Source organism: Fundulus heteroclitus, chromosome 24 (genome assembly GCF_011125445.2).
Source record: "Fundulus heteroclitus isolate FHET01 chromosome 24, MU-UCD_Fhet_4.1, whole genome shotgun sequence".
Lineage (NCBI taxonomy): Eukaryota > Metazoa > Chordata > Actinopteri > Cyprinodontiformes > Fundulidae > Fundulus > Fundulus heteroclitus.
Genome location: NC_046384.1, coordinates 18,648,753 through 18,672,312, shown reverse-complemented (window position 1 = coordinate 18,672,312; position 23,560 = coordinate 18,648,753). Strand labels below are relative to the sequence as shown.

The 23,560-nt window shown below is 38.3% G+C and overlaps 1 protein-coding gene across 4 annotated transcripts in view; it reads right to left on the bottom strand.

Annotated features, from left to right (window-relative positions):
* Positions 1-17: 17 nt before the first annotated feature.
* pspc1 (paraspeckle component 1) overlaps positions 18-23,560 on the bottom strand; it is a 29,436-nt gene continuing 5,893 nt past the window's right edge. Inside the window, exons 4-10 of one of the 4 annotated variants that reach the window (XM_036128058.1) lie at positions 20,674-20,769; positions 20,396-20,592; positions 20,232-20,316; positions 19,852-19,957; positions 14,026-14,083; positions 9,142-9,278; positions 6,617-7,863 (exon numbers count right to left, since the gene is read on the bottom strand). In XM_036128058.1, the coding sequence (XP_035983951.1) occupies positions 7,684-7,863; positions 9,142-9,278; positions 14,026-14,083; positions 19,852-19,957; positions 20,232-20,316; positions 20,396-20,592; positions 20,674-20,769 (859 nt within the window). In that variant the 3' untranslated portion in view covers positions 6,617-7,683. Of the gene's footprint in view, positions 1,071-6,616; positions 7,864-9,141; positions 9,279-14,025; positions 14,084-19,851; positions 19,958-20,231; positions 20,317-20,395; positions 20,593-20,673; positions 20,770-23,560 lie in introns of those variants that run through there. The other 3 variants (XM_036128060.1, XR_004927982.1, XM_036128059.1) reach the window with 3 other exon arrangements.

The window sequence follows — 23,560 nt, the reverse complement described above, 5'->3', positions numbered from 1 at the left end:
AAAAGAGGCATAAGAAAAACAGTGTTTTAGCAACTTTATTCAGCACAGAAGGAATAGAATAAATGTAACCAATTGATTAGAATAGTTCATTAAAAATTACAAGTGATTTAGACAAAAAATAAACATTGATGTCCAAAATCCTGCTCGGTTGGGACCGCTTTCTGGTGTCAAATAAAACCAGTAAAAGGAATCCATGAACCGGCCCTACCTGCATTAGCAGAGCTGTGAAAAACTATTTGCCCCTAACTGGCTTATTCTTCTTATGCTTCTGTCACATTAAAAAGTTTCAGATCAAATGTAAAAAATTATTTCAGTGAACAAAAAAATTTTTTTGGATTGATTTTTTGATTTTCTAAGGGAAAAACGAAGCTATCTCCCTGTTAAAATATGAAGAGCACTGCCAGAGCAGTAGAACCAAGAAATGACAAACGGAACCTGTAGGACAACATGAAATAGGCTAAAAGATCTCAAAAAGCAACACATCCTGCCATCTTGATCTTAAAGGAGCCTAGTCACGTACTGTTTGACACATTTCTACACCAGTAGCTCTTTCTAGTTGCATACAAAGGTTTCCCAGTTAAATTAATGTGCCTTGTTTGCTTATTATACGTTATTTCTGTGATTTACACATGGTTGTTGCTCCATATGTTGCGCTTTTCTGTATTATTACCAAAACAAGACCACATGACTGGAAGTACCATATCCCGTATGCACGCGATCACTAAACAAGGAGAAGCAATGGAGCCCACTGACATTTATGACATTATGATTAAATGCAATCATATTATGAATATTAAAACTAACAGAATATAATGCTTCAGAGTAACAGAACTATAAGTAACCCCCTGGTAAAGCTCACTTACCTGCTGGTTTTTATGTTCATGGGCTTGAAATTAATTAGGAATGTCAACATCAGGGTGCTGTATTAATAATAAAATCTGGTCCACCGCTGCAAAAAAGCCATTTCAATGTAAAAAAACAAAAACAAAAAAAAAACACCAAAGTGCGTATGTATGCAAAGATTTACCAGTTCCATGGCTGCATTACTAGTGGCATCTGGCACACAGGACCTGTAGCAGACAAGAAACATGACAACTTATTGCAAATCTGTCACCACTTTAATAAGCTATGGGGATATTTGTGTAAAAAGATGTAGAAAATTATCTGTAAAAGCAAAACTGGCTCAACAGAAGAACTAAGCTTTTTTTTTTTTATTTGAAACATGAAAATAGTCAAAAAGAAAAAAAAAGGTTAGGATCGGCAGACAATTACAGGATAATGTACTAAAAAACTAGGAATGAGGCAGATACTTTTCTAAAAGCCTTAGCAGCCATTTTTTATTGAATAATAGCTTTCTATATGCACAGTAGTTGACACATTTCAGGTAAAAACTGTCCAAAAAAAGAGAAATAATGCTTGTAAAGCTTACACATAAAGTAACACAACCTAAAATAAAACTGATCACATTCCCAGATTCCCCCAAAACCTGGTAGAAACTGTGCTTAATGCAAAGCAGAAACTAAAAAAGGTTGTTTTTATGAATGTTTTCTTATGGACATGATGTTCTATCTAAAGGATCTTAACACGAAAGCAACACAATTACAACACTGAGTGGAAAGGTAAATGTTCTTCGAGACGTTGATGGCAAAACATCCTTAGGACACGTCACAAGCCTGCACAAACGAATATGTGTATTAACCTTTCTACAATAAAAAGTACCTTCCTCTGTTCATTCACAATAAAACAGAAGCAACCAGATGAATTTGCGTGTATACAGTTATATTGGTTCTGCAATGCGATCAGAAACAATGACCCAAAACGCGCAGTGAAAGCATTTTCTGTGAGCAGGAAAGAGGGAGTCACCAGATGTTCAAATGCATTTAAGCCGAGGGGGGGAAAAAAGCATTTCAGAAATTAAAGAGCTAAATCCTCTCCCTGGTCTGGATGTTAATACAATAAAAAACCAAAGCAGAGAGTCTGACAACATTAGTTTTTCAGTCTAAACATAGCTCCACGTCCAGATGAGCAGGTAAGATAACACAAAGGGTTTCAAAATGTTAGGACTCAATTAATTCTTTACGCAATCGTTGAGAAAAGGCGACAACATAAATATAGGGCTTTTGAAACTCTAGTGAGGTGAAGACTCAAACAAGTCTTAAAATACTAGAACACAACTATTGTTTAGTAGTCGCAGAATATTTTGTATTTTAATATAAAAACCTATTTCTATTCAGTTGAATGGTTTTCTGGTCATGATTAATTGCAGTTTAGTTATATATAAAGTTATAGGTGGTTTTATGCTTTGTACAGAATTTAGTCAATATTGTCTTAAAGCTATAGTTGGTAATGCTGTTCAGAAACACTTTGTTATACCGGGTGAAATCGTCCTTCCATCCTGAGAGTAATAATAGTTAATACATTAAAAAAGAATAGAAAAATCCATTTCTATGGGAGCTACAGGCCTGTAAAAACTCAGACCAATCCTTGCTGTTCGGTCCGAGGTGCAGTGATTGGTCAGAGTTTTGGTTCTGCTCTCACCCCCCTCTGTCCCTCATGTTCCACAGTATCACCTCATCTATTTGTTGTCCCACATGCCAATCATTCTGACGCGCTTACGTAACATCAGTGTGCGTGCTTTTCAGTTTCTGCTTGCTGGCTGTGCATACGCACGTCTAGTGTTTATGTACCCTGTTAGCTTAGCGGTTAGCTTCGCTGTTAGCCATTAAATCGTAGCCCTGCTGCTCTCACCGTATACTTTCAACATAGCTGAGAGTCGCAAGAAGCAAACCGCTTACAAGTTTATGAGAAGAAGAGAAAGGCCTCAGTAGAAAGAAATTAGACCAGAGTGGATTTGGGAGATTCACACGATCCTCCTGAGGAGTGGAAGAGCAAAATAAGACGGTCTTGCGCATGCACGGTTATGCAAAAAGGGACTTGGGGAAACTTCCGGAATAATCACAGACTCTACCTTTAAATGTGCGATAGAAATAAACTTTGACATAAATATCTGGGTCCAATCCTAAATGATGCCGAACTATTCATGTCTCAGAAGCTCTCGCAGTGGATTGTCGGGTTTGGTTTATTGTGGGCTGGAAAAAGGCTCTCAATCTGGGGAAGTTTCTTACTGTAGGTCCAAAATGTGAATGCTTTGATCTTTGACCCACTTCATCAATTTTGCTTTGGAAAGCTGCCCCATCATGTTAGCCAGTTTGGTGAAGAGCTCCTGGGGCCTCGGCTCCCCGGGGCCCATGACCGGTCCTGCCTCAGCGTAGCTGGCTGCCGGCAGAGCCCAAGGGATCATCCCCGCAGCTCCTGGGGGCTTCGGCGTTGCGGCAGCTGGGGATTTCCTGGGGGACGTTTCCCCCTCTTCCCTCGGTGGGGGCTGCGAATTTCCTGTGGGGTCCCTTTGGGCATCTGGGCTTTTGGGTCCCCTGGGGCCTGCCTCGGTGTTTCGGGGGGTCTTTGGCTCTTCACAGCCGCTATTGAGCGTTTGCCCCGGGGGTGGACATTGCACGCCTGGGAGCACCTACAGGTGCCTGGGTCTGGTTACTTGCATACTCATCAGTTTTTATCTTCAGCAACCACTTTATGCATTTCGTATTGTTTAATACTGTATATACTTTAGTGATGGTATCAAGGTGTTGCTGTATTGTATCTATAATTCTATTAGTTGTGCTGTTCTTTTTACATCTCTCTTTGCAGGTAATGAAGCAGACTGATGAAGTTTTGTCAATCTCTCTCTCTCTGACTCCTCTTTCTTTCACCTTTTCTCCCTTTCTTTTTTTTTCCTTCTCATTTCTCTCTCCTCTTCTACTTTCTCAATGTATAAACATGAATTATTCCCTACATAATCAAACTATTTACATATATAAAACAAGCAGAGCACTATGGCGAATAAAATCTGTTGAGCTCTTTCTGGCATTAAGACAACAATTCTTATTGCCGCATTGCCAGACAGGACACGCACACACACACAAAAAAAAAAAAAAAAAAAAAAAAAAAAAAAAAAAGAAGAGCTGTGTATTTTATAAGATTAGCTGAAAGAAGTTGCATTTAGGAAACATTTTAATTTCCCTTCTTGTTCTTGGCCAGTTGCTTCTCTCCTTTGAAGGAGAAGCAACCATACTCTGATTAAACTATTTTCAAGATATTTGAAATAAAAAATAAATAAAATTTAGGATGCAACAGTCTCGATATCCATTCTTGCACCTCCTGCAGAATTTCAGTATGTTTTTAATTTTTACTAATAAAACATCTCTTATCAGTGATTTAAAATCCACTGGATTTCTATTACACAATCTGAGCTCACTCAAACGGCGTAAAGTTAACAACAAAACTTTTGACCAGTATACAACCCACAGAACATTTCACAAAACAAAGGCAGGAAATAGAAAGGAAAGTATTTACCTGCAGTCAAACTACTCTTTAACCTCAGCAACACCTTATCAGTCCCAGATCCACTGAAATCGAGAGCTTGAATGGGCAAACAGTTAATGATGTATTCGGCTACAGTTCACACGCACATGCTGTGACAATCCAGTGTAATAGTTATACCAAGCAAGGTGAAAATATACGACCGGCAATATTAACGTAATGTTTATTGGTGCTGAGGAGCCAAAGTGGGCCCACAAGACTACACCACCAGGCTGAACTGGTTATACAAGGAAGGATCGCTTTATGTTGATTGCCCCAAATTCTGACTCCACCATCTGAATGTTGCAACTGAAATCGAGACTTAATGGACAATGCAGGATTTTTTTCCCTGTTTTAGTCAAAGTTTGCATCTCCGTTTTCGGGTCTAAGCTACACGGAGTGACATCCTGGGTGTCTGCTGCTGTTGCCCATCTGCTTCGAGGTCCAACGTGTGTGTTCAGAGATGGTGTTCCACATATGGTGGCTGTAAGACTTTGAACTTTTCTTTGTGCTCAAAGTCCCTTAAATGCCCCTTTCTCCTCATTCTGATGCTCAGCTTGAACTTTAGCAAGTAATTTTCGTCCAAGAGACGCATCGATGCAATTGCCAGGTGATTGGCTGTGTTACGTGTTGAACAGATGTGGCAGCAAGGGAGTGTACTCAAGTGTGGATTTGGTAAAAAAAAAAATCCCAAAATTTAAATAAATTCTTGTTTTAAAGTATTTATACTTGATTTTGTATAATCCTAAAAAAAGAAAGAAATAGTTCAAAGTAAATATTTAAAATCTATAACATCTATATGATCACTGCCAAGATAAGTATGTTCATCTCCGAGTGGGATTACACTTTGAGTATTTATAAAAGTTCTACATCTGAGGTATTTACCAATTGTAAATCTAAAGTGTCTTGTGGTGTGCAAACAATCAGATAGAGGTGGATATAAGTGGAGGATATTTATTTTCCATCGGGTTTGAAAGAAAAAAAATGTACAGTTTGTTCAAATAGGAAAAGAAGCATTCTACAAATATTTTATTTCTCTCAACCATCAAATACAAGACACACAAAAGCTACATGAAACATTTACTTCCTATTACTCTGGGCAAAAGAAAATGTTAAAAAGGGAAATGAAATCCCAAATACAACGAAAATCATTCCATAAGTTCAGAATGTCACAAATACTTTCATAATTTCGGGGTGAAAAAATAAAAAAGTAAAGTATGCTTTTCAATCTTTTAATTGCAAGATTTCAAAGCCAGAGCAGGAATTTCTCTGAAATAGGAATCATTGCCCTGGGTGTCTACAACTAAGGCAACTAAAGCCTGTGACGGCTCAGTGTCTGTACAGGTGGACTCTTCCACTTACAATTCAAATATGATCTGTTATTTTAAAATCCTAGAATGGTACACTCTCCATACCAATAGCACATTACATCATGTTTCTGGTACACATGATACTCCCATCAACAATGAAGGTTGTGCGAGTAATCCCTGTTGTTGAAAGTCAGTAGGAGCCAACAGCAGCAACTTTAAAGTTGACCGATAAGAGAAGCTTTCAGCACAAACAAACAAGCACCAAGGCTCCAACTATACCTTTTTTTTAAAAAAAACATTTAATCCAGCTTAAAAAAATGTTGCCACCTAAAAACTGCCAAGAAATTTTCACAAAATTGTTAAAATACCCATGCTGTTCCAGTAGGTGGCGATAACCACTCAAGCTCTAGGTCAGGTCACTTCTTTTGCCAATTCGTACCATTTCATAGCTAGGCGTTGCCAATTCGTCTCCATCTCCCACTAGTTGTTTAATTCTCTTTGCACCCGTTTTCGATCACATCTGAAAGCAAACAATGCTCTAAATCCTCAAATTCTACATATTATTTGAATGAACATTTATTTCCTGAGGATTTTGAAAGTTATGCATTATACTTTTATTGGTAGCTAGCTAAAAACTTTAGCATATCTGACGCGGCAAACGTTTCTTGGACGAAAATCTCCACATCAGTCATATCTGAGATTGTGTGACGATTTTGGGGAAAAACTCAACACTAGTTGTCGCTAAAATATGGAGAAGTAAACGAACCCTCATGAAACTTTGGACCAACATTCAAGGCAAATGCTCTGATGTAGACTTACCGACATGCCAATGAAAGCCTATAAGTCAAAGGCTAATTCTGACCACAGAACTTCAACAAATTAGAAAAAAACTGACCTATACTTTTATACATCTTGAAATTATTTATTTATTACATTGTTTCAATCAGTGCATGCATTTCTTTCCAACATGTACTATAAAGTCGAGCCATAGCCTGGGGAGTGCGCCAGAAGGGACATAGGCAGGGACAGACTGGTGAAGGGGGGCTTCGAGCCTTACAATAACTAATTGCAATTACAGTTGTATGGCATTTACTCAAGATTTTCTAACACATCCCATTTCCAATCAATTCTGGTTCTGACCCGTTTGGGGCAGTTGACTTTCATGACATAAGACATCAGGGAAAAAGAAAAAAAAAGCTCGGCTGATAGACATTTACTGAATCACAGTCACTTACAGTAAGGTCTGAGGACAATATAGTAGATTATTGGCTTTCAAAGCGTGAATGGGTCGTCCCCAAGTTCGACATGAATTACCAAACGGTCGCTACAAAACGGCCAATGGCATTCGGCTCTTTTTGTATTACAACACGAGTTGGGTACAAAGATAACGAAAACGGCAGAAGTACAAAATGGCAAAAGTGTGAGATGATGAGCACCAGACGCTTATAACGTGACTTTGCTTGGACCTCTTTAGTCACAAGGTGAATGTTCAGTAACAGCCAGTTCAAGACAAATATTGGGACTGTTTGTGGCAAAATACAACAGATACAAAACAAGCTCCTGTTGTGTTGCAAACCTTTATTTGAAAGGTGCAGACTAATGAATGAGAAAATTAGAGCTTTTAATGACAGCCACCTTGGAAAGCATGTATGGTTATTATATTCTCACCCAAAACAAAAGATCCAAACGCGAGAAACACTGCAGTTTCCGATGTGTTTGTGCTGACGAAGAGTTTTATTTAGTTGAGAAGAGAAGAATTCTGCTAAAAACAGGTAAAACAAACAACAAAGCAGTCCCTTTTATCAACCAAAAAATAAATCCACAACACAAAAAACATGTAATTCCGTTGTCTAGCAAATTGGGAGTCATGATGGGTAAACATGAGGTTTTACGTAAAACAAGAAAAAAAACAAAAACAAAGAAATTGCACTGGCTGCTGATCCATTAGAACCGTTAGACGTTAGTATCTGCGGCGTTTGCTATTTGGGCCGTCAAAGACACCCGAAACTGGGCTGCCTCTGCCATATCCTGGAGCTGGTCCACCCTGGGGCCCCAGTGGCTGCTGCTGCTGCTGCTGCTTTGGAGACTCAACCTCTGGTCGAACACCCATTGGTCCACCCTGAGGGTACCTATCATTACGCTGATTTCCACATCGAGATTCGAGGGGTTGGTTCATGAGGTTCAAGGAACAGTTGTAAGTCGGCCCAAGAGGCCATGTTGGGACAGTCATTAATGAAGCCGGTTGATCCAAAATAGGGTGGTGCAGGTGTTTAGGAAATGATGCAATTGTCATCATCCAAGTGTAAAGAAAGCAAAAAAAGGAGGTGAACCCGCAGAGAAGGGAGAAAAGAAAAATACCACAATTAGTGAACGAGATTCAACAGATGCTTCAAAATGATTATTTTCATAATATTCCTTCTACTTTTAAATGAACAACGCCTTGCAGAAGTATCAATACCTCAAAACGTTTTCACGTTACCACCGCAGACCTCGGTATAAATTGGTTTTCAATTGTTTTTTTTTTTACAAATATAGATGTGACAGTAGGCTGTGCATTTTTGTTCAGTACAAACTCCAACCTTGATAAAAATCACAGTTTGCTGTGATTACAGCTTTCATTGTATGTCTCCAACATTTTTGAACTAAAGACTAAAATCTTTAGATATTCTTCTTTGTAAAACAGTTCAGAGTCAGTAAAATTAGGGGAACATCTGAATATCAGCTCTCAAGTATTGGCACAGATTCTCCAACTAGATTTGAGTCTCGCTTTCCCCGAGCCGTTCTAATAGAAATACCTTCAATCTAAATCCTTCCAGTGAGGCTCCCGCTGGATGTTTAGAGTGGCGGTGAAACTCTGCCCCAGTTTCAGGTCCTTTGCAGGTGTTATTCCAGGATTGGTCTGTATTTAGCTCCACTCCCACATCTTCCTACATTCACTGAAGAAAAGCTCCCCACAGCATAATGCTGTCGCCACTAAAAGCTGGAGCATGAAGTATCTGGAGGAGATCATTGCATTGCAAATCTGACCTGGTTATCTTCTACATGTTTGCTGTGCCCCCTACATGGCGTGTGGCAAACTCCAAATGAATGAGATGTCTTTAGATTTTCTTTCAACAATGGACTTCTCCTTCCATCTGTTCTACAACGCTCTCTTTCTGACGTGCTCTTTCCATTTCTTTTGTAAAGTTATCCAATGTGAAACAGTTTAAGGAGCTATAAATACTTTTGCAAGGCATTGTATAGTTTCTAATGCAAAGTCTCCGTTTCTTTACAAGTAGATTTTTTGAAAACATATCTGACCAAATGTCTGAGAGTTTAGCTCAGGTTTCCCAACACAATGCGGGCTAATGCTCTGCCGTTTTGACCCGACCGTATCATTGAACAGAGAAGCGTAAGTCAAGGTTTCCTGATACGTTACCATGGCTCCATTCTCTGACATCAGAGGTGTCCCCATATTTGTTGCTCCCTCTGGGGCAATGGCTCCTCCCCTTCCACTCACGCCCATCATTTGACCCTGGTTCCCACTGGGCCCTGAAGAGGCCTGGTTAAACCCATCTACACGCAAAACAACGGATTACTGGGTCATCAGTCTGCTTCGTTCAAAGCTACTTCATATGTATTTGCAGATTAAATCTAGTATGTGCTACAAATTCATCAGGCAACTAAAATGTTTTGTGTATTTTCATATAGTGTAAAAGATTATAGGTATTAAATCAGCACTCAGCATCAAGACAGACTGATCCTATATTTACTGAATGCATGTAAAAATGAGTGCGATAGAAAACATGTGCATCTTCAACAAAGTAGTATTTGATATACGATTCGGTGAGCATCAGAGTTGTACTCATTCTTTACACTTCAGCTACATTGTGAAATTGTTGCCCAGTTTAAAGCTAATTTCATTCAGTTTTGTGCTCTAAAATCACAATATAATTTTACATTAACACATTTTGGACATATGTTAAGAAAAAAAAAGAGGAAGGTTAAAAAAAAAACATGAAATTGATGAGCTGAGTAGACATTTCTATGAAATAATGCTTCAGGCGACGTGATGTCGTCTGTGCACATAGATACATTCAACCACCGGATTGCACATCACCCTAACCATAGGGAATACAGGAAAGGAGAGTTGAAACACTTACACAGCGCGATAACAGGAGGTTAAATCATTGTAGAGGCGATGATTTAATTTCTAAATATGAGGACAGTTTTTACATCGGAGGAACAAACGTGTTACTGAGGAGGGTTGCTGGTTCAATTATCATCCCAACAACAGATTTATTATTGCAGAATGAGGTTCTGAACCACCAACTACTGTATGAAACAAGAGATTTATAACTAAAAACAAAAGCTTACAAAACTAGTAACTCCCAAATATAAAACTGGGGCTCAGTTAATACCACAAGATGAGTAACATCCAAGGAGGATTCTACACAAAGGTATTAATAAGACTGTTTAAATATAAGGCATCATAGATCAAAGGAACAGTAAGATAAATTGAGAAGGAATAGCATCTGTAACATAATCCCTCTACTGCATCAGAGTCGTGTGAACATATGAGGTTGGAAGTGGTACCATCTTGTGCTTTGACCAAGTTTTAAAAAAGGCATCTTGCTTTATTTTGATAATCGCTACTTTTTTATGCTTGCACCAACCAGAAGCTTTCTTCAATGCCAGTTTGTGACATTTAGTGTTAAGCAAGTTACTTAAAGCTATAGTTGGTAATCCAGTTCAGAAACATTGTTATACTGGGTAAAATAATCCTTTCATCCTGAGAGTAGTAAACTGCTCTACAAGTTTATGAGAAGAAGAGGAAGGCCTCAATAGAAAGTAAGAAGACCAGAGTGGATTTGGGACATTTTTGTTCATGCGATCCCCCCTGAAGAGTGGAAGAGCAAGGTAAGACGGTCTTGTGCATGTACAGTTATTTAAAAAGACGTGGGGAAACTTCCAGAAAAATCACTGACTCTAGCTTTAAAAAAAAAAAGTAACCGGTTATAGTTACTTCTCTCAAAAAGTAACAATCAAAGAAACTCGTTCCAAGGCAAAGTAGCTATGCAGTTACTTTTTATGATCTAAAATGTCAATAAATTTGGATGACTTTCCCATTATTAGAACTTTAAATACTATTGGGTTCAAATATAAAATGCATAACAACAAGTTAAATGGACTAAGTATCTGAAAACATTGAGAACATCTGAGAACATCTCAGGGTTCTCTCCAGCGCATATCAGCGTAGCGGCCCGTTCTGCTGAAAGTTGTCAAAATTACGCAGAAATTAGTCAGTACCATACAGATGGTTGAGAGCAACATGAACGCATCAGTGGACAATATAAGTTGTTAGCTTCATGAACAGCCCTCTTCAAGCTGCACTACGCAACACTCACCATGCCAGACAACAGCCAGGTAAGAATGTAATTCATTTATTTTCGTGATTATGACAGTAAACCATAACAGGTACCACTCAAGGAGTGCAAAACTAAGGCACCCAGTTGCAAACATAACGTAAAACAAAGAGTATAAGCTTTGACCTGTGTCTGACCATTCATAAAAAATCTAAGCAAATGCTCCCTAACTACCAAGTCTCCATTCACACCCCCACAAGTGTCGCCCAAGGCTATGCATGAACCCTTAGAAGCGTTGTAGACGTTGACATGGACGTAGGTGCAGTATTCACGAAAAACAAAGGGGGGGTGGGGGCAGTACTCAACAAATCTATTGGAAATGCAGTAATTGAGAAGTAACATTTGACGTTACACACCCAAACTGGCCGCGGGGCTATTTATGACGAATAGTTGGTGTGTTTCTGGCAGCAAAACAGAAATAAATGAAGGGTTAGACACCAGCTAACTTAACAATTACACTGACATTTAATTTGGTTTCTTGCTCAGCTGCTAGATGGCAAGACAACACATGAACTGAATATATTCTACAGTATTTTGTACAGCTAATAAGTTAAATTCTAAATAAAATCTATTTGGTTACACGGCAGAACAGTTACACTGTGGTCACAAAACATACAATTATTATCTACTATTTTGGCCTTGAAATCACTGTTGGCACAGTCTGCAATATATTGCTACCATGGATGCCATAAAGATAATCAAATCAGATTATGCTGATGTGTGCGCGCAGTAGGTATCGGCCAAGCATGCAACAGTGCTTGTGACAAAAATCAAGTTGAGGCAAGCCCTCCCAGAGCCCATAGAAATTAATTGCTGTGTCCAAAATTATAAACTGTGTCCAAAACGTGTATGGAAGCAGCTGAGGCGATTTTCAAATCGTCCCAAGGGGCGGGGCTTCTGGTTGGAAAGCGCAGGCTGCTAAACCTCACAGTGACATTCAGGCTGCTGAATGGATCATATTAAAAACTTAGAATGGCAAAATTAACTCCATTCCTTCTTTTTATCCTTTTGTCTTAGGGAGGGTGGTGTACTATTTCCCACAACGGGCCGGCTGTCCCTGTTGATGAAGATGGTATGTTCACCCGTTGCATTGAGAAAACGTTAAGACATAAAGATACAGTAAAGCCCATAGGCATCTTTATTTAATGAAGGGTTAAAAAAAAGGTTTTGCTTTACTACATAAAAGCTAATGGCTTTGCATACTGTTGGTAGTCATTTTACATTTTACGCTGCAAGTGATGGAAACAGAGGACAAAATTCCTGTTTGTACCCACAAACTCACCCCTGAAAGTATGCCAATAATATGTGTATGCTGCTTTCAGTCACAGAATAAACAGCAACAACATAGCATTTAAAGGAGCACAGCGCATCGTCTTCAATGCGTCGATTATAAACCTAGCTTTAGGCTCTGTTCACACAGGAGGCAAAACTGACCCATATCAGGTTCAGGGTTTTTAATTGCAGTGTGAACAGCCCAATTCCAAACTTCTCATCAGATCTTTTCATCTTCCACAAAAAAAAAATTATTTTGCCAATTCCATATGTGGTACTAACTTGGATACATATCTGATATTAATTAAAGTGTCCGCAGTCTGAGCGGTCATATTGAGACTTAGTAGCAGCGCTGATTTCCTCTTAACTTTCTTCTTCTTTTAACAAAGCTTTACCGAACCCTTCTAGTAACAATTACATCTGCCATTACTTCCGTAAACAGCACACTGCTGTTTGACCAGGTTATGTTTTAAATAAGGTAACAGCGTTCCCAAAATGAGAAAAGTCATTCCTCCGTTACTGAAAAAATAATGCTATAATTTTCTAACACTAGAGACATTACCAGAAAAGTGTCTTTAACCAAACCCAACCTATTAAGTACCTTAAAGAAACTTAGTTTGATATTCTACTACAATCCAATGCAAAATTCTCTAATCCATGTAGTTTAATCCCAGGTTATTACAACTTTACATATTTATTTCTTTTTAGCCACTTGTACCCAGGGCCAATATATCATGGCTTAGTATTGTCTACTAAAGGGTTATCACTGAAAAAAACACGATGCCACAGAGCGAAAAGTGGGGAAGTCACTGTGGCCTGGTATTTAAACAAAACTTTTTTAATTAATTTTATTACGCATTCATTCCATGTGAAGATTTTAGATGATGGGTAAAATTGTGTTGACAGATGAAGTCATTTTAAACAAAGTAAAAGAAAGAATAGAGAGGAAGCACAGAATGACAAATGTGAAAATCATAGACAAGACAAAAAACATTTCAACCAACATGTTGTATAGACCTGGACACGCCCGTTGAGTATGGCAGGAAACCCACATGACTGAGACAGAGCTTTATAAAGGTGATGTGCAATCCTGGGTTATGTTCTTTTTCTGACCAATCATTCATTTCTATTTGTACTATTTAAAAAGGACATGCATCCAAGGTCATCCATTCTCCACACAGCAGAATGGCATTTCATTTGTTATTGTGCACCTTATTACTCAAGACATCACTTTAAAAATGTGTATATTTTCCTGAAAAACATGTTCAATTTCAAGGTGATTTTTTATGCAATGACTCAATACACTTATAATTTACCAGAGTTACGAATATCCGCACCTTTTCTACCATCTTCTAAAATTATCATAGATAATTATCTGCAGCTGAGGATAAAAGTTCAGGGTAAAAAATGGTTCTTTAACTAAATTTTCCATCCAACAAGTTATCAGTATATTGTAATATTTGCTTTGTATAAACCACATGTCAAGTAAGTTGCCTTCATCTTTCAATTTAAACAAAAAAATATATTAAAAAATAAAACATTAATGCAGAAAACTTGACATTCATGTTGAATCCACAGTTCCTATTGTGGATAAAAATATCTCATCTACACAATCATGCCCGTACCTCCTATATTACCAGCTCCACGAGGGCCCAGCTCACCCACTCTCATTTCCTGTTCCCTCTGAAAGAAGTGAAGAACAGCCTTCAGAATAAAACTGCTAAAATACAAAGCATTATTGGACACACTACTGCACATCCATGGTGTAGTATTTGTTTAATGCACAACGGAAAGGGGTAAAATGTAGAAACTGAAAGGGTATAGATGAACACTGTCGCGTAAATATTAAAAGAAGTTCACATTCTAACTCAACAGTAGGCAGACAATTACAAAATTAAACAGCACTCTATCATCCCTTGGGGGGGCTTGGCCAGAGTTTCGTCATACTGCTTTATGGTGAAGAAAAACTAAAGTTAGAAAATTATCTAGCAAGCCATGCAAAATTATTCTTACCTCTTGAAGTTTTCTACAGATTGTCCCATTACAGTCACCAACTTTTAACGCTAACACAAGCAGCCAAGAGGCCCACAGCGACTCTGGGGGAGCTGCAGAGATCCTGAAAACAACGAGTCCCCCACTCAACAAGTTTGATCTTTGGAAAGTAGCGACAATAGGAAAGCCATTGATTCAAGAAACTAATAGAAAGTCCAATTTGCGGTTTGTGGGGATGCAGATGATGATGATGGAGCTTAATACGGAAGAAAGCAAGTTAGAGGCTGCTGAAAAGTTGAAACTGGGGACGTTTGCCTTCTAGCAGGACAACAATCGTCAACATACAGCCAGAGACTCAGTGGAGGGTTTAGATCAAAGCATACTGAGGTGTAAGAATGGCCTAGTCCAAGCCCAGACCTAGGTCCAGCTGAGATTCTGTGGCAAGGTGGGCTCCATCCAGTGACTAATGTTGGGTTATTTCTAGATGGCAAAGCTGAGATTTCCTGAAGAATCAGCAGCTGTACCTGCAGTGAAAGATGCTTCTTCAAATGCCCGACTCAGCGGAACTAAATGAAAATACACTCTGTACTTTTTAAAATTTTTGCTTTGTAAAAAAAAAAAAAAAAAGAAAATTTTTTAAAGTTACATTGAAGTTTGTGACTGTGATGTGAAAGACTTCATGGATAGTGAATAATTTTGCAAGGCACTAAAGATTCTAAGTGCCTCCTTTTATTGGTGACCTTATTAAATCAGAATATTGACAGGTTCATCTCATGTTACCTTTTACAAAGTCATCATCAACGCACACAAAGACGACCGCCCTTTTCTATGTTAAACTTTCCAAAGCACATCCTGCGTCATCAGCAGCAGGTTTTCAGGTTTCGTTTTGCTTCTGATACCAAGCAGACATGAAGGTTTCTCCTGTTTTAAACTGGAAACATCGGCTAAGGCCCACAGTTATTGACGATGCGTATGCCCGGTCCTGATGTTATCTTGTTTTCTTCTTTGTGGGCCCTTTTTGAAAGTAGTTGTTACATTTTTGCACAAATGTGCTCATAAAACTTCCACCTTCAATTCACACAGACAAAACGCTCAGTACTGCTCTGGTTTGGCTCAGTCAACATTGTGAAACCTTTATTTATTTATTCCTCAGACGCTGCATTTTCTGTGACGTCTGCTCTCACCTCAGCACACATAAATAATTTCAACCCAGAGATGATCCCATGTGCACCGTTAGCTGCTCAACTTTGACTCCACTTTCTTCCAGACTGACAAACAAGGCACTTATGCACATAAATGGCCAACCAGTCATTTAATGGAGAAGATTGTGACCAAACAAACTGCAGGTAAATGTAGAAAAATATCTATTTTATAAATGTAAAAAAAACTGGCATGTGATTGAGATAAATAAGTAATTAATTCTTGAGCAAAATGAGGCTTAGAACATTATTTATGGTCCTGAAAGCTGGTCGGTGGGTTTGTAAACACCTAAGGAGGGTTTTACCCTGGTTCCTTGACTCCTGCGTTCTTGGTAACTCAATTATTCAGCAAATATTCAGCTCCCTATACAGATTATCTAAAGGTCTCAGGTCTGGAGACAAATCAGAAGAAATGGATTCTGTGGACAGACACCTAACCCGCTGAAGACAGGACTATTTGGGGGAATTTGTATTTTCAAATAAATGGTTTAAATCTGTTTTGACTCTGCTATGTATGTTTCTGGAGTTTGGTACATATTCTTTCTCTTCATATTAAACTTAAACTAACATAGAAACTGGAGTTTTTATTTGTCTCCATATTAGGGACCTTATCAGAGCAGGAGGGGGGGGGGGGGGTTATAATAAACATTTCTCCCAGTATTTCCTGTAACTCTGCAAATACAGAAGGTTAATGAGGATCAAGCCTGCTTTTAAAATACATTTAGGGAAGAATTTATTTGGAAAACAAGATTATATAACTCAGTCAGAAAAGCTTGCCGTAAGTACAGTTGAAAAAGGTGTGTTAAAAGGTAAAGAAATATTAGCATGTCTGTAATCCATTAGAACAAGATGAGAAAGGTTTTCATACTTACCCAAAGCAGCAGACTGACCGGTATTACGCAGTAAAATAAAGCAACACCTTAGTAAACCAAACATACTTTCTGAAACCTGTATTAAAATATTGGTATCAGAAAGTAAGGAAACTATAGGGAAATACTTCTGACCACCACCAAGTATTCTCTAGTTTAAATCGTTCTTTCAAAAAGGATCACTATTAAATGATTAAAATTATGGGAAACAACCCTTACTTACTACAATGACCATATTCTACATGACAGACTTTCAATTATGCAGTATTTGTAGAGTTAGAAACAGAGAAAAGCTGGAGAAGTGTAGAAGTATCACATTAACCAATAAAACTAATGTCTAAATAAAATACACAGAACAACACATTTATGAAGATAAGTTGAGTTGGAAGAAAAACTTTGTATTAACAAAATAAAACAATCTAATGGAGCTAAAACCAAGGTGTAAGAATTAGATACGAAGGATTAATAATGTTTATTCATCAAGTTTCCACCTCTGTCCAAATCCCCACTAGACACCTAAAGCAACAAAACCTGTTAAATGTTAGGAACTAGGAGATAAAAGTAGATTATTTGCCTTTAAAATGTCTTACATAACTCAAATGTATTTTTATTTACCTTGCAAAAAGGTCAATGGACAAAAAAAGGCTTGAAATGATTTCTGGTCACCACTTATGCCCCCTAGTGGTTGTCCTAGATGTGACGATCTGCCCGTCACTGTGTTACCAACTTGGTGCTTAACTCCCTTAGGGAGTGAGTGCACTTCCAATATGCAACAAACAAACACAAAAAGTGGGTCTTATCACACTTTTGTCACTAAGTGCTTCATGGAGTATGAAAAAAATTGACAAAGGGTAAATTCAGGTATTAAAGAGTTATGAATTTATCCCTCTCAGAGCTTTATTCGGATGTCCTAGGAGCTTTAAACGAGAGTAACCATAAAATACTAAATACACAAAATTGACAGCATCTCCACTAAAGTTATTCATACCAAAACATTTTTTGTTGCCACTTTTTTTTTTCTTTTCCCTTTTTGTTTTAACAGTGCGATTAAGGTGTGTTTTCCCCCTCTGTCTATTTCCATTGCACATCAGCCGGGTAAGAAATCTACACCAAAATAAAACTTTTTATTTTTATGACTACAACTCCTTTACTCTCTTCCACATACACCTGGGAATGAAGACCGCAGTATTTATTCTGAAATCTACTCAATGTTTATATTTCCATATAGTTTGGAACGACAGCACTTTTAAACCCTGATCACTTTATAACAAAACTGAGAATAACGTCGTCTTGGTTTGATTTTACAGCATCTAATCGTATTCTGGACTCTGAGGCGTTTTGTTTTATACTGAAAACTCTTCTTCTAATCTTTATGCCATCAGCAAATAAAATATTTCATACGTTTGTTTAACAAGTGGCATGGTATATAATATTTCCCTTTATAGTCCCACAGAGGGGGAATTTGGCTCGTCTCTTTGAGTCTATACTACTTTTTTGAAATTATAGACAGTTTAGTGATTATCATCACTACACATACAATGAAACGTGTTGACTTGAAGTAGAAGATGAGACGAAAATCAAAACCAAACTAAACAGGAAACAAACTCCTCTTGATATCTATACAGGAGCCATAACCTGGCAGGTAGGAGGAGCTTTACTCCATTTTCTCCAAAATACCTACATGCTCTTTACCAGAAGTTACGCAACATTTGTGGCTAATGTTGATGACAGAAGGTGGGTCACAAACACTGAAGCTCTTTTATCTGAGCTATTAGAGGAAAATCTTCGTTTTTCAAGAAACTTTATTCAAAGAATACTTTGAAAATGTTCTTCAAGTTTACCTTGAGTTTGCAAAAATATATATTTATAACATGCAGGCTGGCGTTTGACGAAGAAACATGGATAGAAGTGACAAAGTTAATACCTTAAGCTTACCGAGTGAGAGGACGTATATTCATACCATAGGTAGATTTTATTGCTTTTTGTCATGCCGATCATTACAAACCAACACAGACAGGCCAGGAATGGAGGCTAACCTGCATTGTTTATTGTTATTACACTCTGATTAGAGGTAATAAGTGACTAGTTATCAATATAATAGGTATAGGAGAGGTTACAAGGTTAGGGCTAAAGATCAAAAAGTTTCCATCATGTTATTCCAAAAGTATCCTGGAAAGGTCAATAAGACTTTGAGAACTACACTGTAAAAAGGCACTAAAAGTAAGTCAAATATTCTTGAAATTAGTGTATTTGTCCTTGATCTGAGCAGGTAAATAAGATTATCTGCCAATGGAATAAGATGTTTGCACTTAAAATAAGAACAGCTCATCGCCATCATCTTATTTCAAGTGCAGTTTATCTAATTATCTTATTTTAGGGGTAAATATACTCATTCCATTGGCAGATAATCTTATTTATCTGCTCAAATCAAGGACAAATAAACTAATTTCAAGAAAATTTTACTTACTTTTAGCTCCTTTTTTGCAGTGTAGTGGACTGATCCAGAACGTTGGGATGGTGTGCTCATGAATCTGACTTTAAACCCAACAGAAGTAACGAAGGATTTAAAACTGGTCCCTATCATACATTCCTCCACAAGGGGTCAATAAAGAGTTTCATAATCAGTTTGGTTTAAAAAAGTCAACTTTTACAGATTCCTGCAGGTCGGACGCCATTGATCAAAAACCCGAGAATGGCAGGGAGTTGTTGTAATGATTCCAGTAGAAACCTGTCAGCTTCAGTCGACCTTCAGAGTCAAACACGCGGCGAGAGCTCGGTCGGAAAAATGCGGAGAGATTTTTGTCACAAAAGTTGGCAGATTTCTAGGCACTTGGGTGATGCAAGACAAAAGTTAAACAAAAATGATAAACTGATAACTTCTGATCTGCTCATGGCAGCACGTAAAATAGCTAAAGGTTGAGCCACCTAGCGCTGATGTACATGACATTCACATGATGGAAAAGATCCCATTTCATCTTGGGCTTCAAAAAGATTTGTTTTATAGAATCTGAGCAAAATGGTTGCGTATGTAAAACATGATAGATGTGATTTTATGTAAAACCACAGGAATCCACCCTCCATCTACCTTGTGTCACAGTAATTTATTTGCATCAAGGGATCAAACCTTGATAGTTTTAGTTCTTGTTTTTTATGCTTTTATTTTCATTTATTCATATTTCTGGTGTCCCTTCTCTCTCTTACAACCATGGATACGCTTTAAATTGTTTTACACCAGCTAAAGCAATAAAAAGAAAACACAAAAGTAGTTTGCATAAAGTATAAAAATGGACCTTTTGCCTTTTTAGTAATCTTGAGGTCATACCTGAGCAGCCATTGTGGATGAACTGCTTCAACTAAAACCCACAGGTGCTCTCTCTCCGTCTGTACTCACGTTTTCATGGTAGCTTGGTATGAACCCATCCGCTTGGCGCCTCCCGTCGTCCTGCTCCCTGTGTCTCATCATCTCCTCCTCTCTCCTCCTCCGCTCCTCCTCGTGCCTGACGACAAAGGTGCTCAGACTGAAACCGAGCCGATCCAATAAAAAAACAACAGACGACGGTAGAAAGAGAATGGCGTCACAGGCCGATTGTGATCGGGTTCGCTTTCCTGGAATAGCCTCGCATCACTAGCTGATCTGAAAACGTACTAATGGAAAGACTTTCCTGCGATATTAGCTGCAATTGGTTTAGTCCTTCATCTTAAATGAAACAATAGAATTATCCCGTAATGAGAAATGCTGATTGCTTTCTCGAGATCCTCCTGTTCACACACCTCATTTCTATCTGTTTTCGTCTCTGCAGCTCCTGGTTGCGAAGCTCCTCCAGTCTCCTCAGCTCCTCCTGGCGTCTCATCAGATCTGAGGAGAAGGAGGGTGACCATGAGAAGCTGCGCGGCAGAGGGACAGCAGAACCCCCCCCCCCCTCCTCGTCGCTTACCTTGTCTCATCAACATGAGCTGGTGTTCGTTTTTGGCGGCCTCCAGCTCCGCCTCCAGTTTCTCTTTGGCCTCTTTGATGTTTCGGTCGACCTGCTCTCGCTGCTGCTTCTCCATCTCGTCCAGAGCTTTCCAGCGCGACGCGTATTCGAACTCGAACGTGCCGGGCTGGGCGAAACGGGGCGGCTGTTCCCGCTCCCTGCGAGGAGAAAAAGCGGGATTGTTGAGGACGCCGCATAAACAAATGCAATAAAAATATAAATAATCAAAGCTTGCTTACTTGTAATACTTGGGAGATTTTTGCATAATCTTCTCAGGGAGACCCTCCTCGTCATCCAGCTGCTCCATGGGCTCCACGATGGCGGGACAGGGGGTACTGAGAAAAGATTACGCTGCTTAGGTTTACAGGTACATCTAAAAAAAATGGTCATCTATTTCAAAGGCTGGGTGATAAATCGATTTAATCGATTTATATGAATTTACAATTCTTTAAGATTTCATTTTTGAAGAATCTGGATTTTATTTTGCCAATACACTCATTGGGTTTCCATGAAGAGAACAGCATGTGATGCTGAATATATGTTTAGGCAAATGCATTGTCAAAATATTGTTAAGTGGAAACTTTTTTTTTACCATAATACGAGGTACTTCATTTACTTATTCACTTTTTTTTAACTTAGTTTGATGTTCACAAGTGCAGTGAAGCCTGTTCTTAGCTCATTGTGTAATACCACTAGCAGCAAATGTTTTGTTATATTTTCATTGTTTATAATGGCACGGCTGCCATCTTGTTTTACATGTTTCACAGCTTGTTTTTAGTTGCACTTTGAATTCAGGTCAACTCCCTGATGAAATGCTTGACATAAAAAGCAAGGTTTTAAAATAATTTCTTTAATTTCTTTTTATGGAACAAAAAGGAGGGGAAAAAAATCGATTAATCGGATTTGGTATGATAAAATCGGAGATTTAATTTTTAATCCATATCACCCAGCCCTATCTATTTCTGAACGATAGATTCATTCATTCACACGGTGAAATATTTCAAGCCTTTATTTCTAGTCATTTTGATGGTGGTGGCTTTCAGATAAAAAATTAATAAAACACAATTCAGTTTCTCATAAAATTTGAATAGTACATATGACCAACAAGAAAAAGTGTATTATAAAAGTTTAGGGTTGAAATCTTTCACTCTATGTGTAATAAATCTATTATGATAAAATGCCTTGATAAGTATTCTCCCCTTGGCTTTTTACCTATTTTTTGTTACATTCCTCCCTCTAATATATGTTTTTTAATCTTATTTTATGTGATGGATCTGGACTAAACCGTCTAAGATGGTGACGACATGATCATGTGGATATACCGTTGTGTATCCAGGCCTTTTGCTATGAAGTCCCTAAAAGGTTGTGCAGCAACCAATCGCAACAACGAATCGATAAAAATCGCTAAAAATCAACAATTAAAAGCACTGGCAACGAATTTCGTTGTCGATTTGTTTTGCAGAGGTGTTTACCTCACCTGCAGAGCGTCATCAGTGCTGACTGACTGACTGCAGAGAGAGTTGAACGCAGCGAGGCGGAGGCAGAGCTGAGGCGGCATTTTCAAATTCTGCTTTTTTTGTACTAAATTATATAAACAATATAAGTCCTCAAAAGATAGGGAGCATGTCGCGCTTCACAAAAACAAAAAATAAGTAACGTGCATAACTTCACGACAGCTCCACAGTGACCCCTCCTCCCCCACGCACCAACCCTCTCAATCGGAGTACAATTTCTTTCTGATGGTAATAACTTGTTGATTAAGCTTTAAGTTTTAATTTGCTGAGTGAAGGTACTCTATGGGAGAGAGGAGCAGAGATCTAAACTCACTTTTCATGAGTCCTTATTGTTGTTATGTAACCATAATGAAAGTTTGGTGAGACACTCAAATTAAAAACACTTACAGAAAAAAACGAGACATAATGTTATTGAACAAGTGTTCAAACTTATGTGTTAAAGACAATGTTAAATAATATTGACATTGGCTCAAAGTCAGCTAGTCAGCTGTCTCTGTTTACTACTCGATATATCAGCATCACCCAACAGGGTTTATTTTCTGGGGGGTTTTTCTCAATTTTTTTGAAAGTAGCAGTATTCAGTATTATATTGCCTTTTGAAATAAGTTATTTTGATTCTCTTTCATTTTATTGCTTATTTTGCACAATATTCATAATAATGCTTGAGGAACTGTCTGTAGAATAATGAAGTTCTTATATTGATTGCATGTATTCAAGGTTGATATTTTAGGAAACTGCTAAACTGAATTATTGTACAGTAAACTTAAACAGAATATTATTGTAATTTCCAAATAATAGAAATATGTTTTACTCTATTAGACTGTGAAATCATTGAACACAGTGAGAAAACAGACTACTACTGTAAAGTCAGTTTACGGTATGAAAACCCTAAAATTACAGTATATTGCTGGTGTCCTAGCAGCCAGCTTTTTACCGTAACTCATAGAAATACAGAAAAATACCGTATTTCTGGTTTACGGTCTAGTACTGTAAAATCATTTTACGGATGAATACCGTAAAAATAATGGTATATTACTGCCGTCTCTGCTGCCAGCTCTTTACTGTTATTTTACAGGAAAATTACCTACAGTGTAGTATTTACATAAAATGCAGCATGTGCTTAAACAGCCTACGAAATGGGCTGGAGGTTTATTTAATTCTCATAACTGGTGTTTTTGCACTGGTTGCATTGTTATGCCCAGTTTTCCTTAGGTGCACTAGCACAAGGCTGAGGTTCAACCAAACGGCTGCTGTGCAATCGCCACGAGGAATACAAAAGTTTAAATCTACTGAAATGCCCTCAGGGGACTCCCTCTCACAGCAGGGGGTCACTGTATAAACCCCCCCTGTCCACGCACAAACGCTCAACAGCAGCATTGGAGGGACACTCACACTGGAGGGACCTGCAAACATGCAGGATGGGCCAAGCTGAGTACACTCCTGCCCTTTTAAAATGGTTTTTATTTTAGGGTATGACTTAGTGAAAAAGGCCTGGAGCTAACAGGCTAGCGTCTGCTAGCAACATGGAAACCAAGCTTTGCTGATGTGTTTTCGTGGTTATGACAAACTTTATTTCCATAAGGGTTTAATCCACTAATGGGATATTGATGTT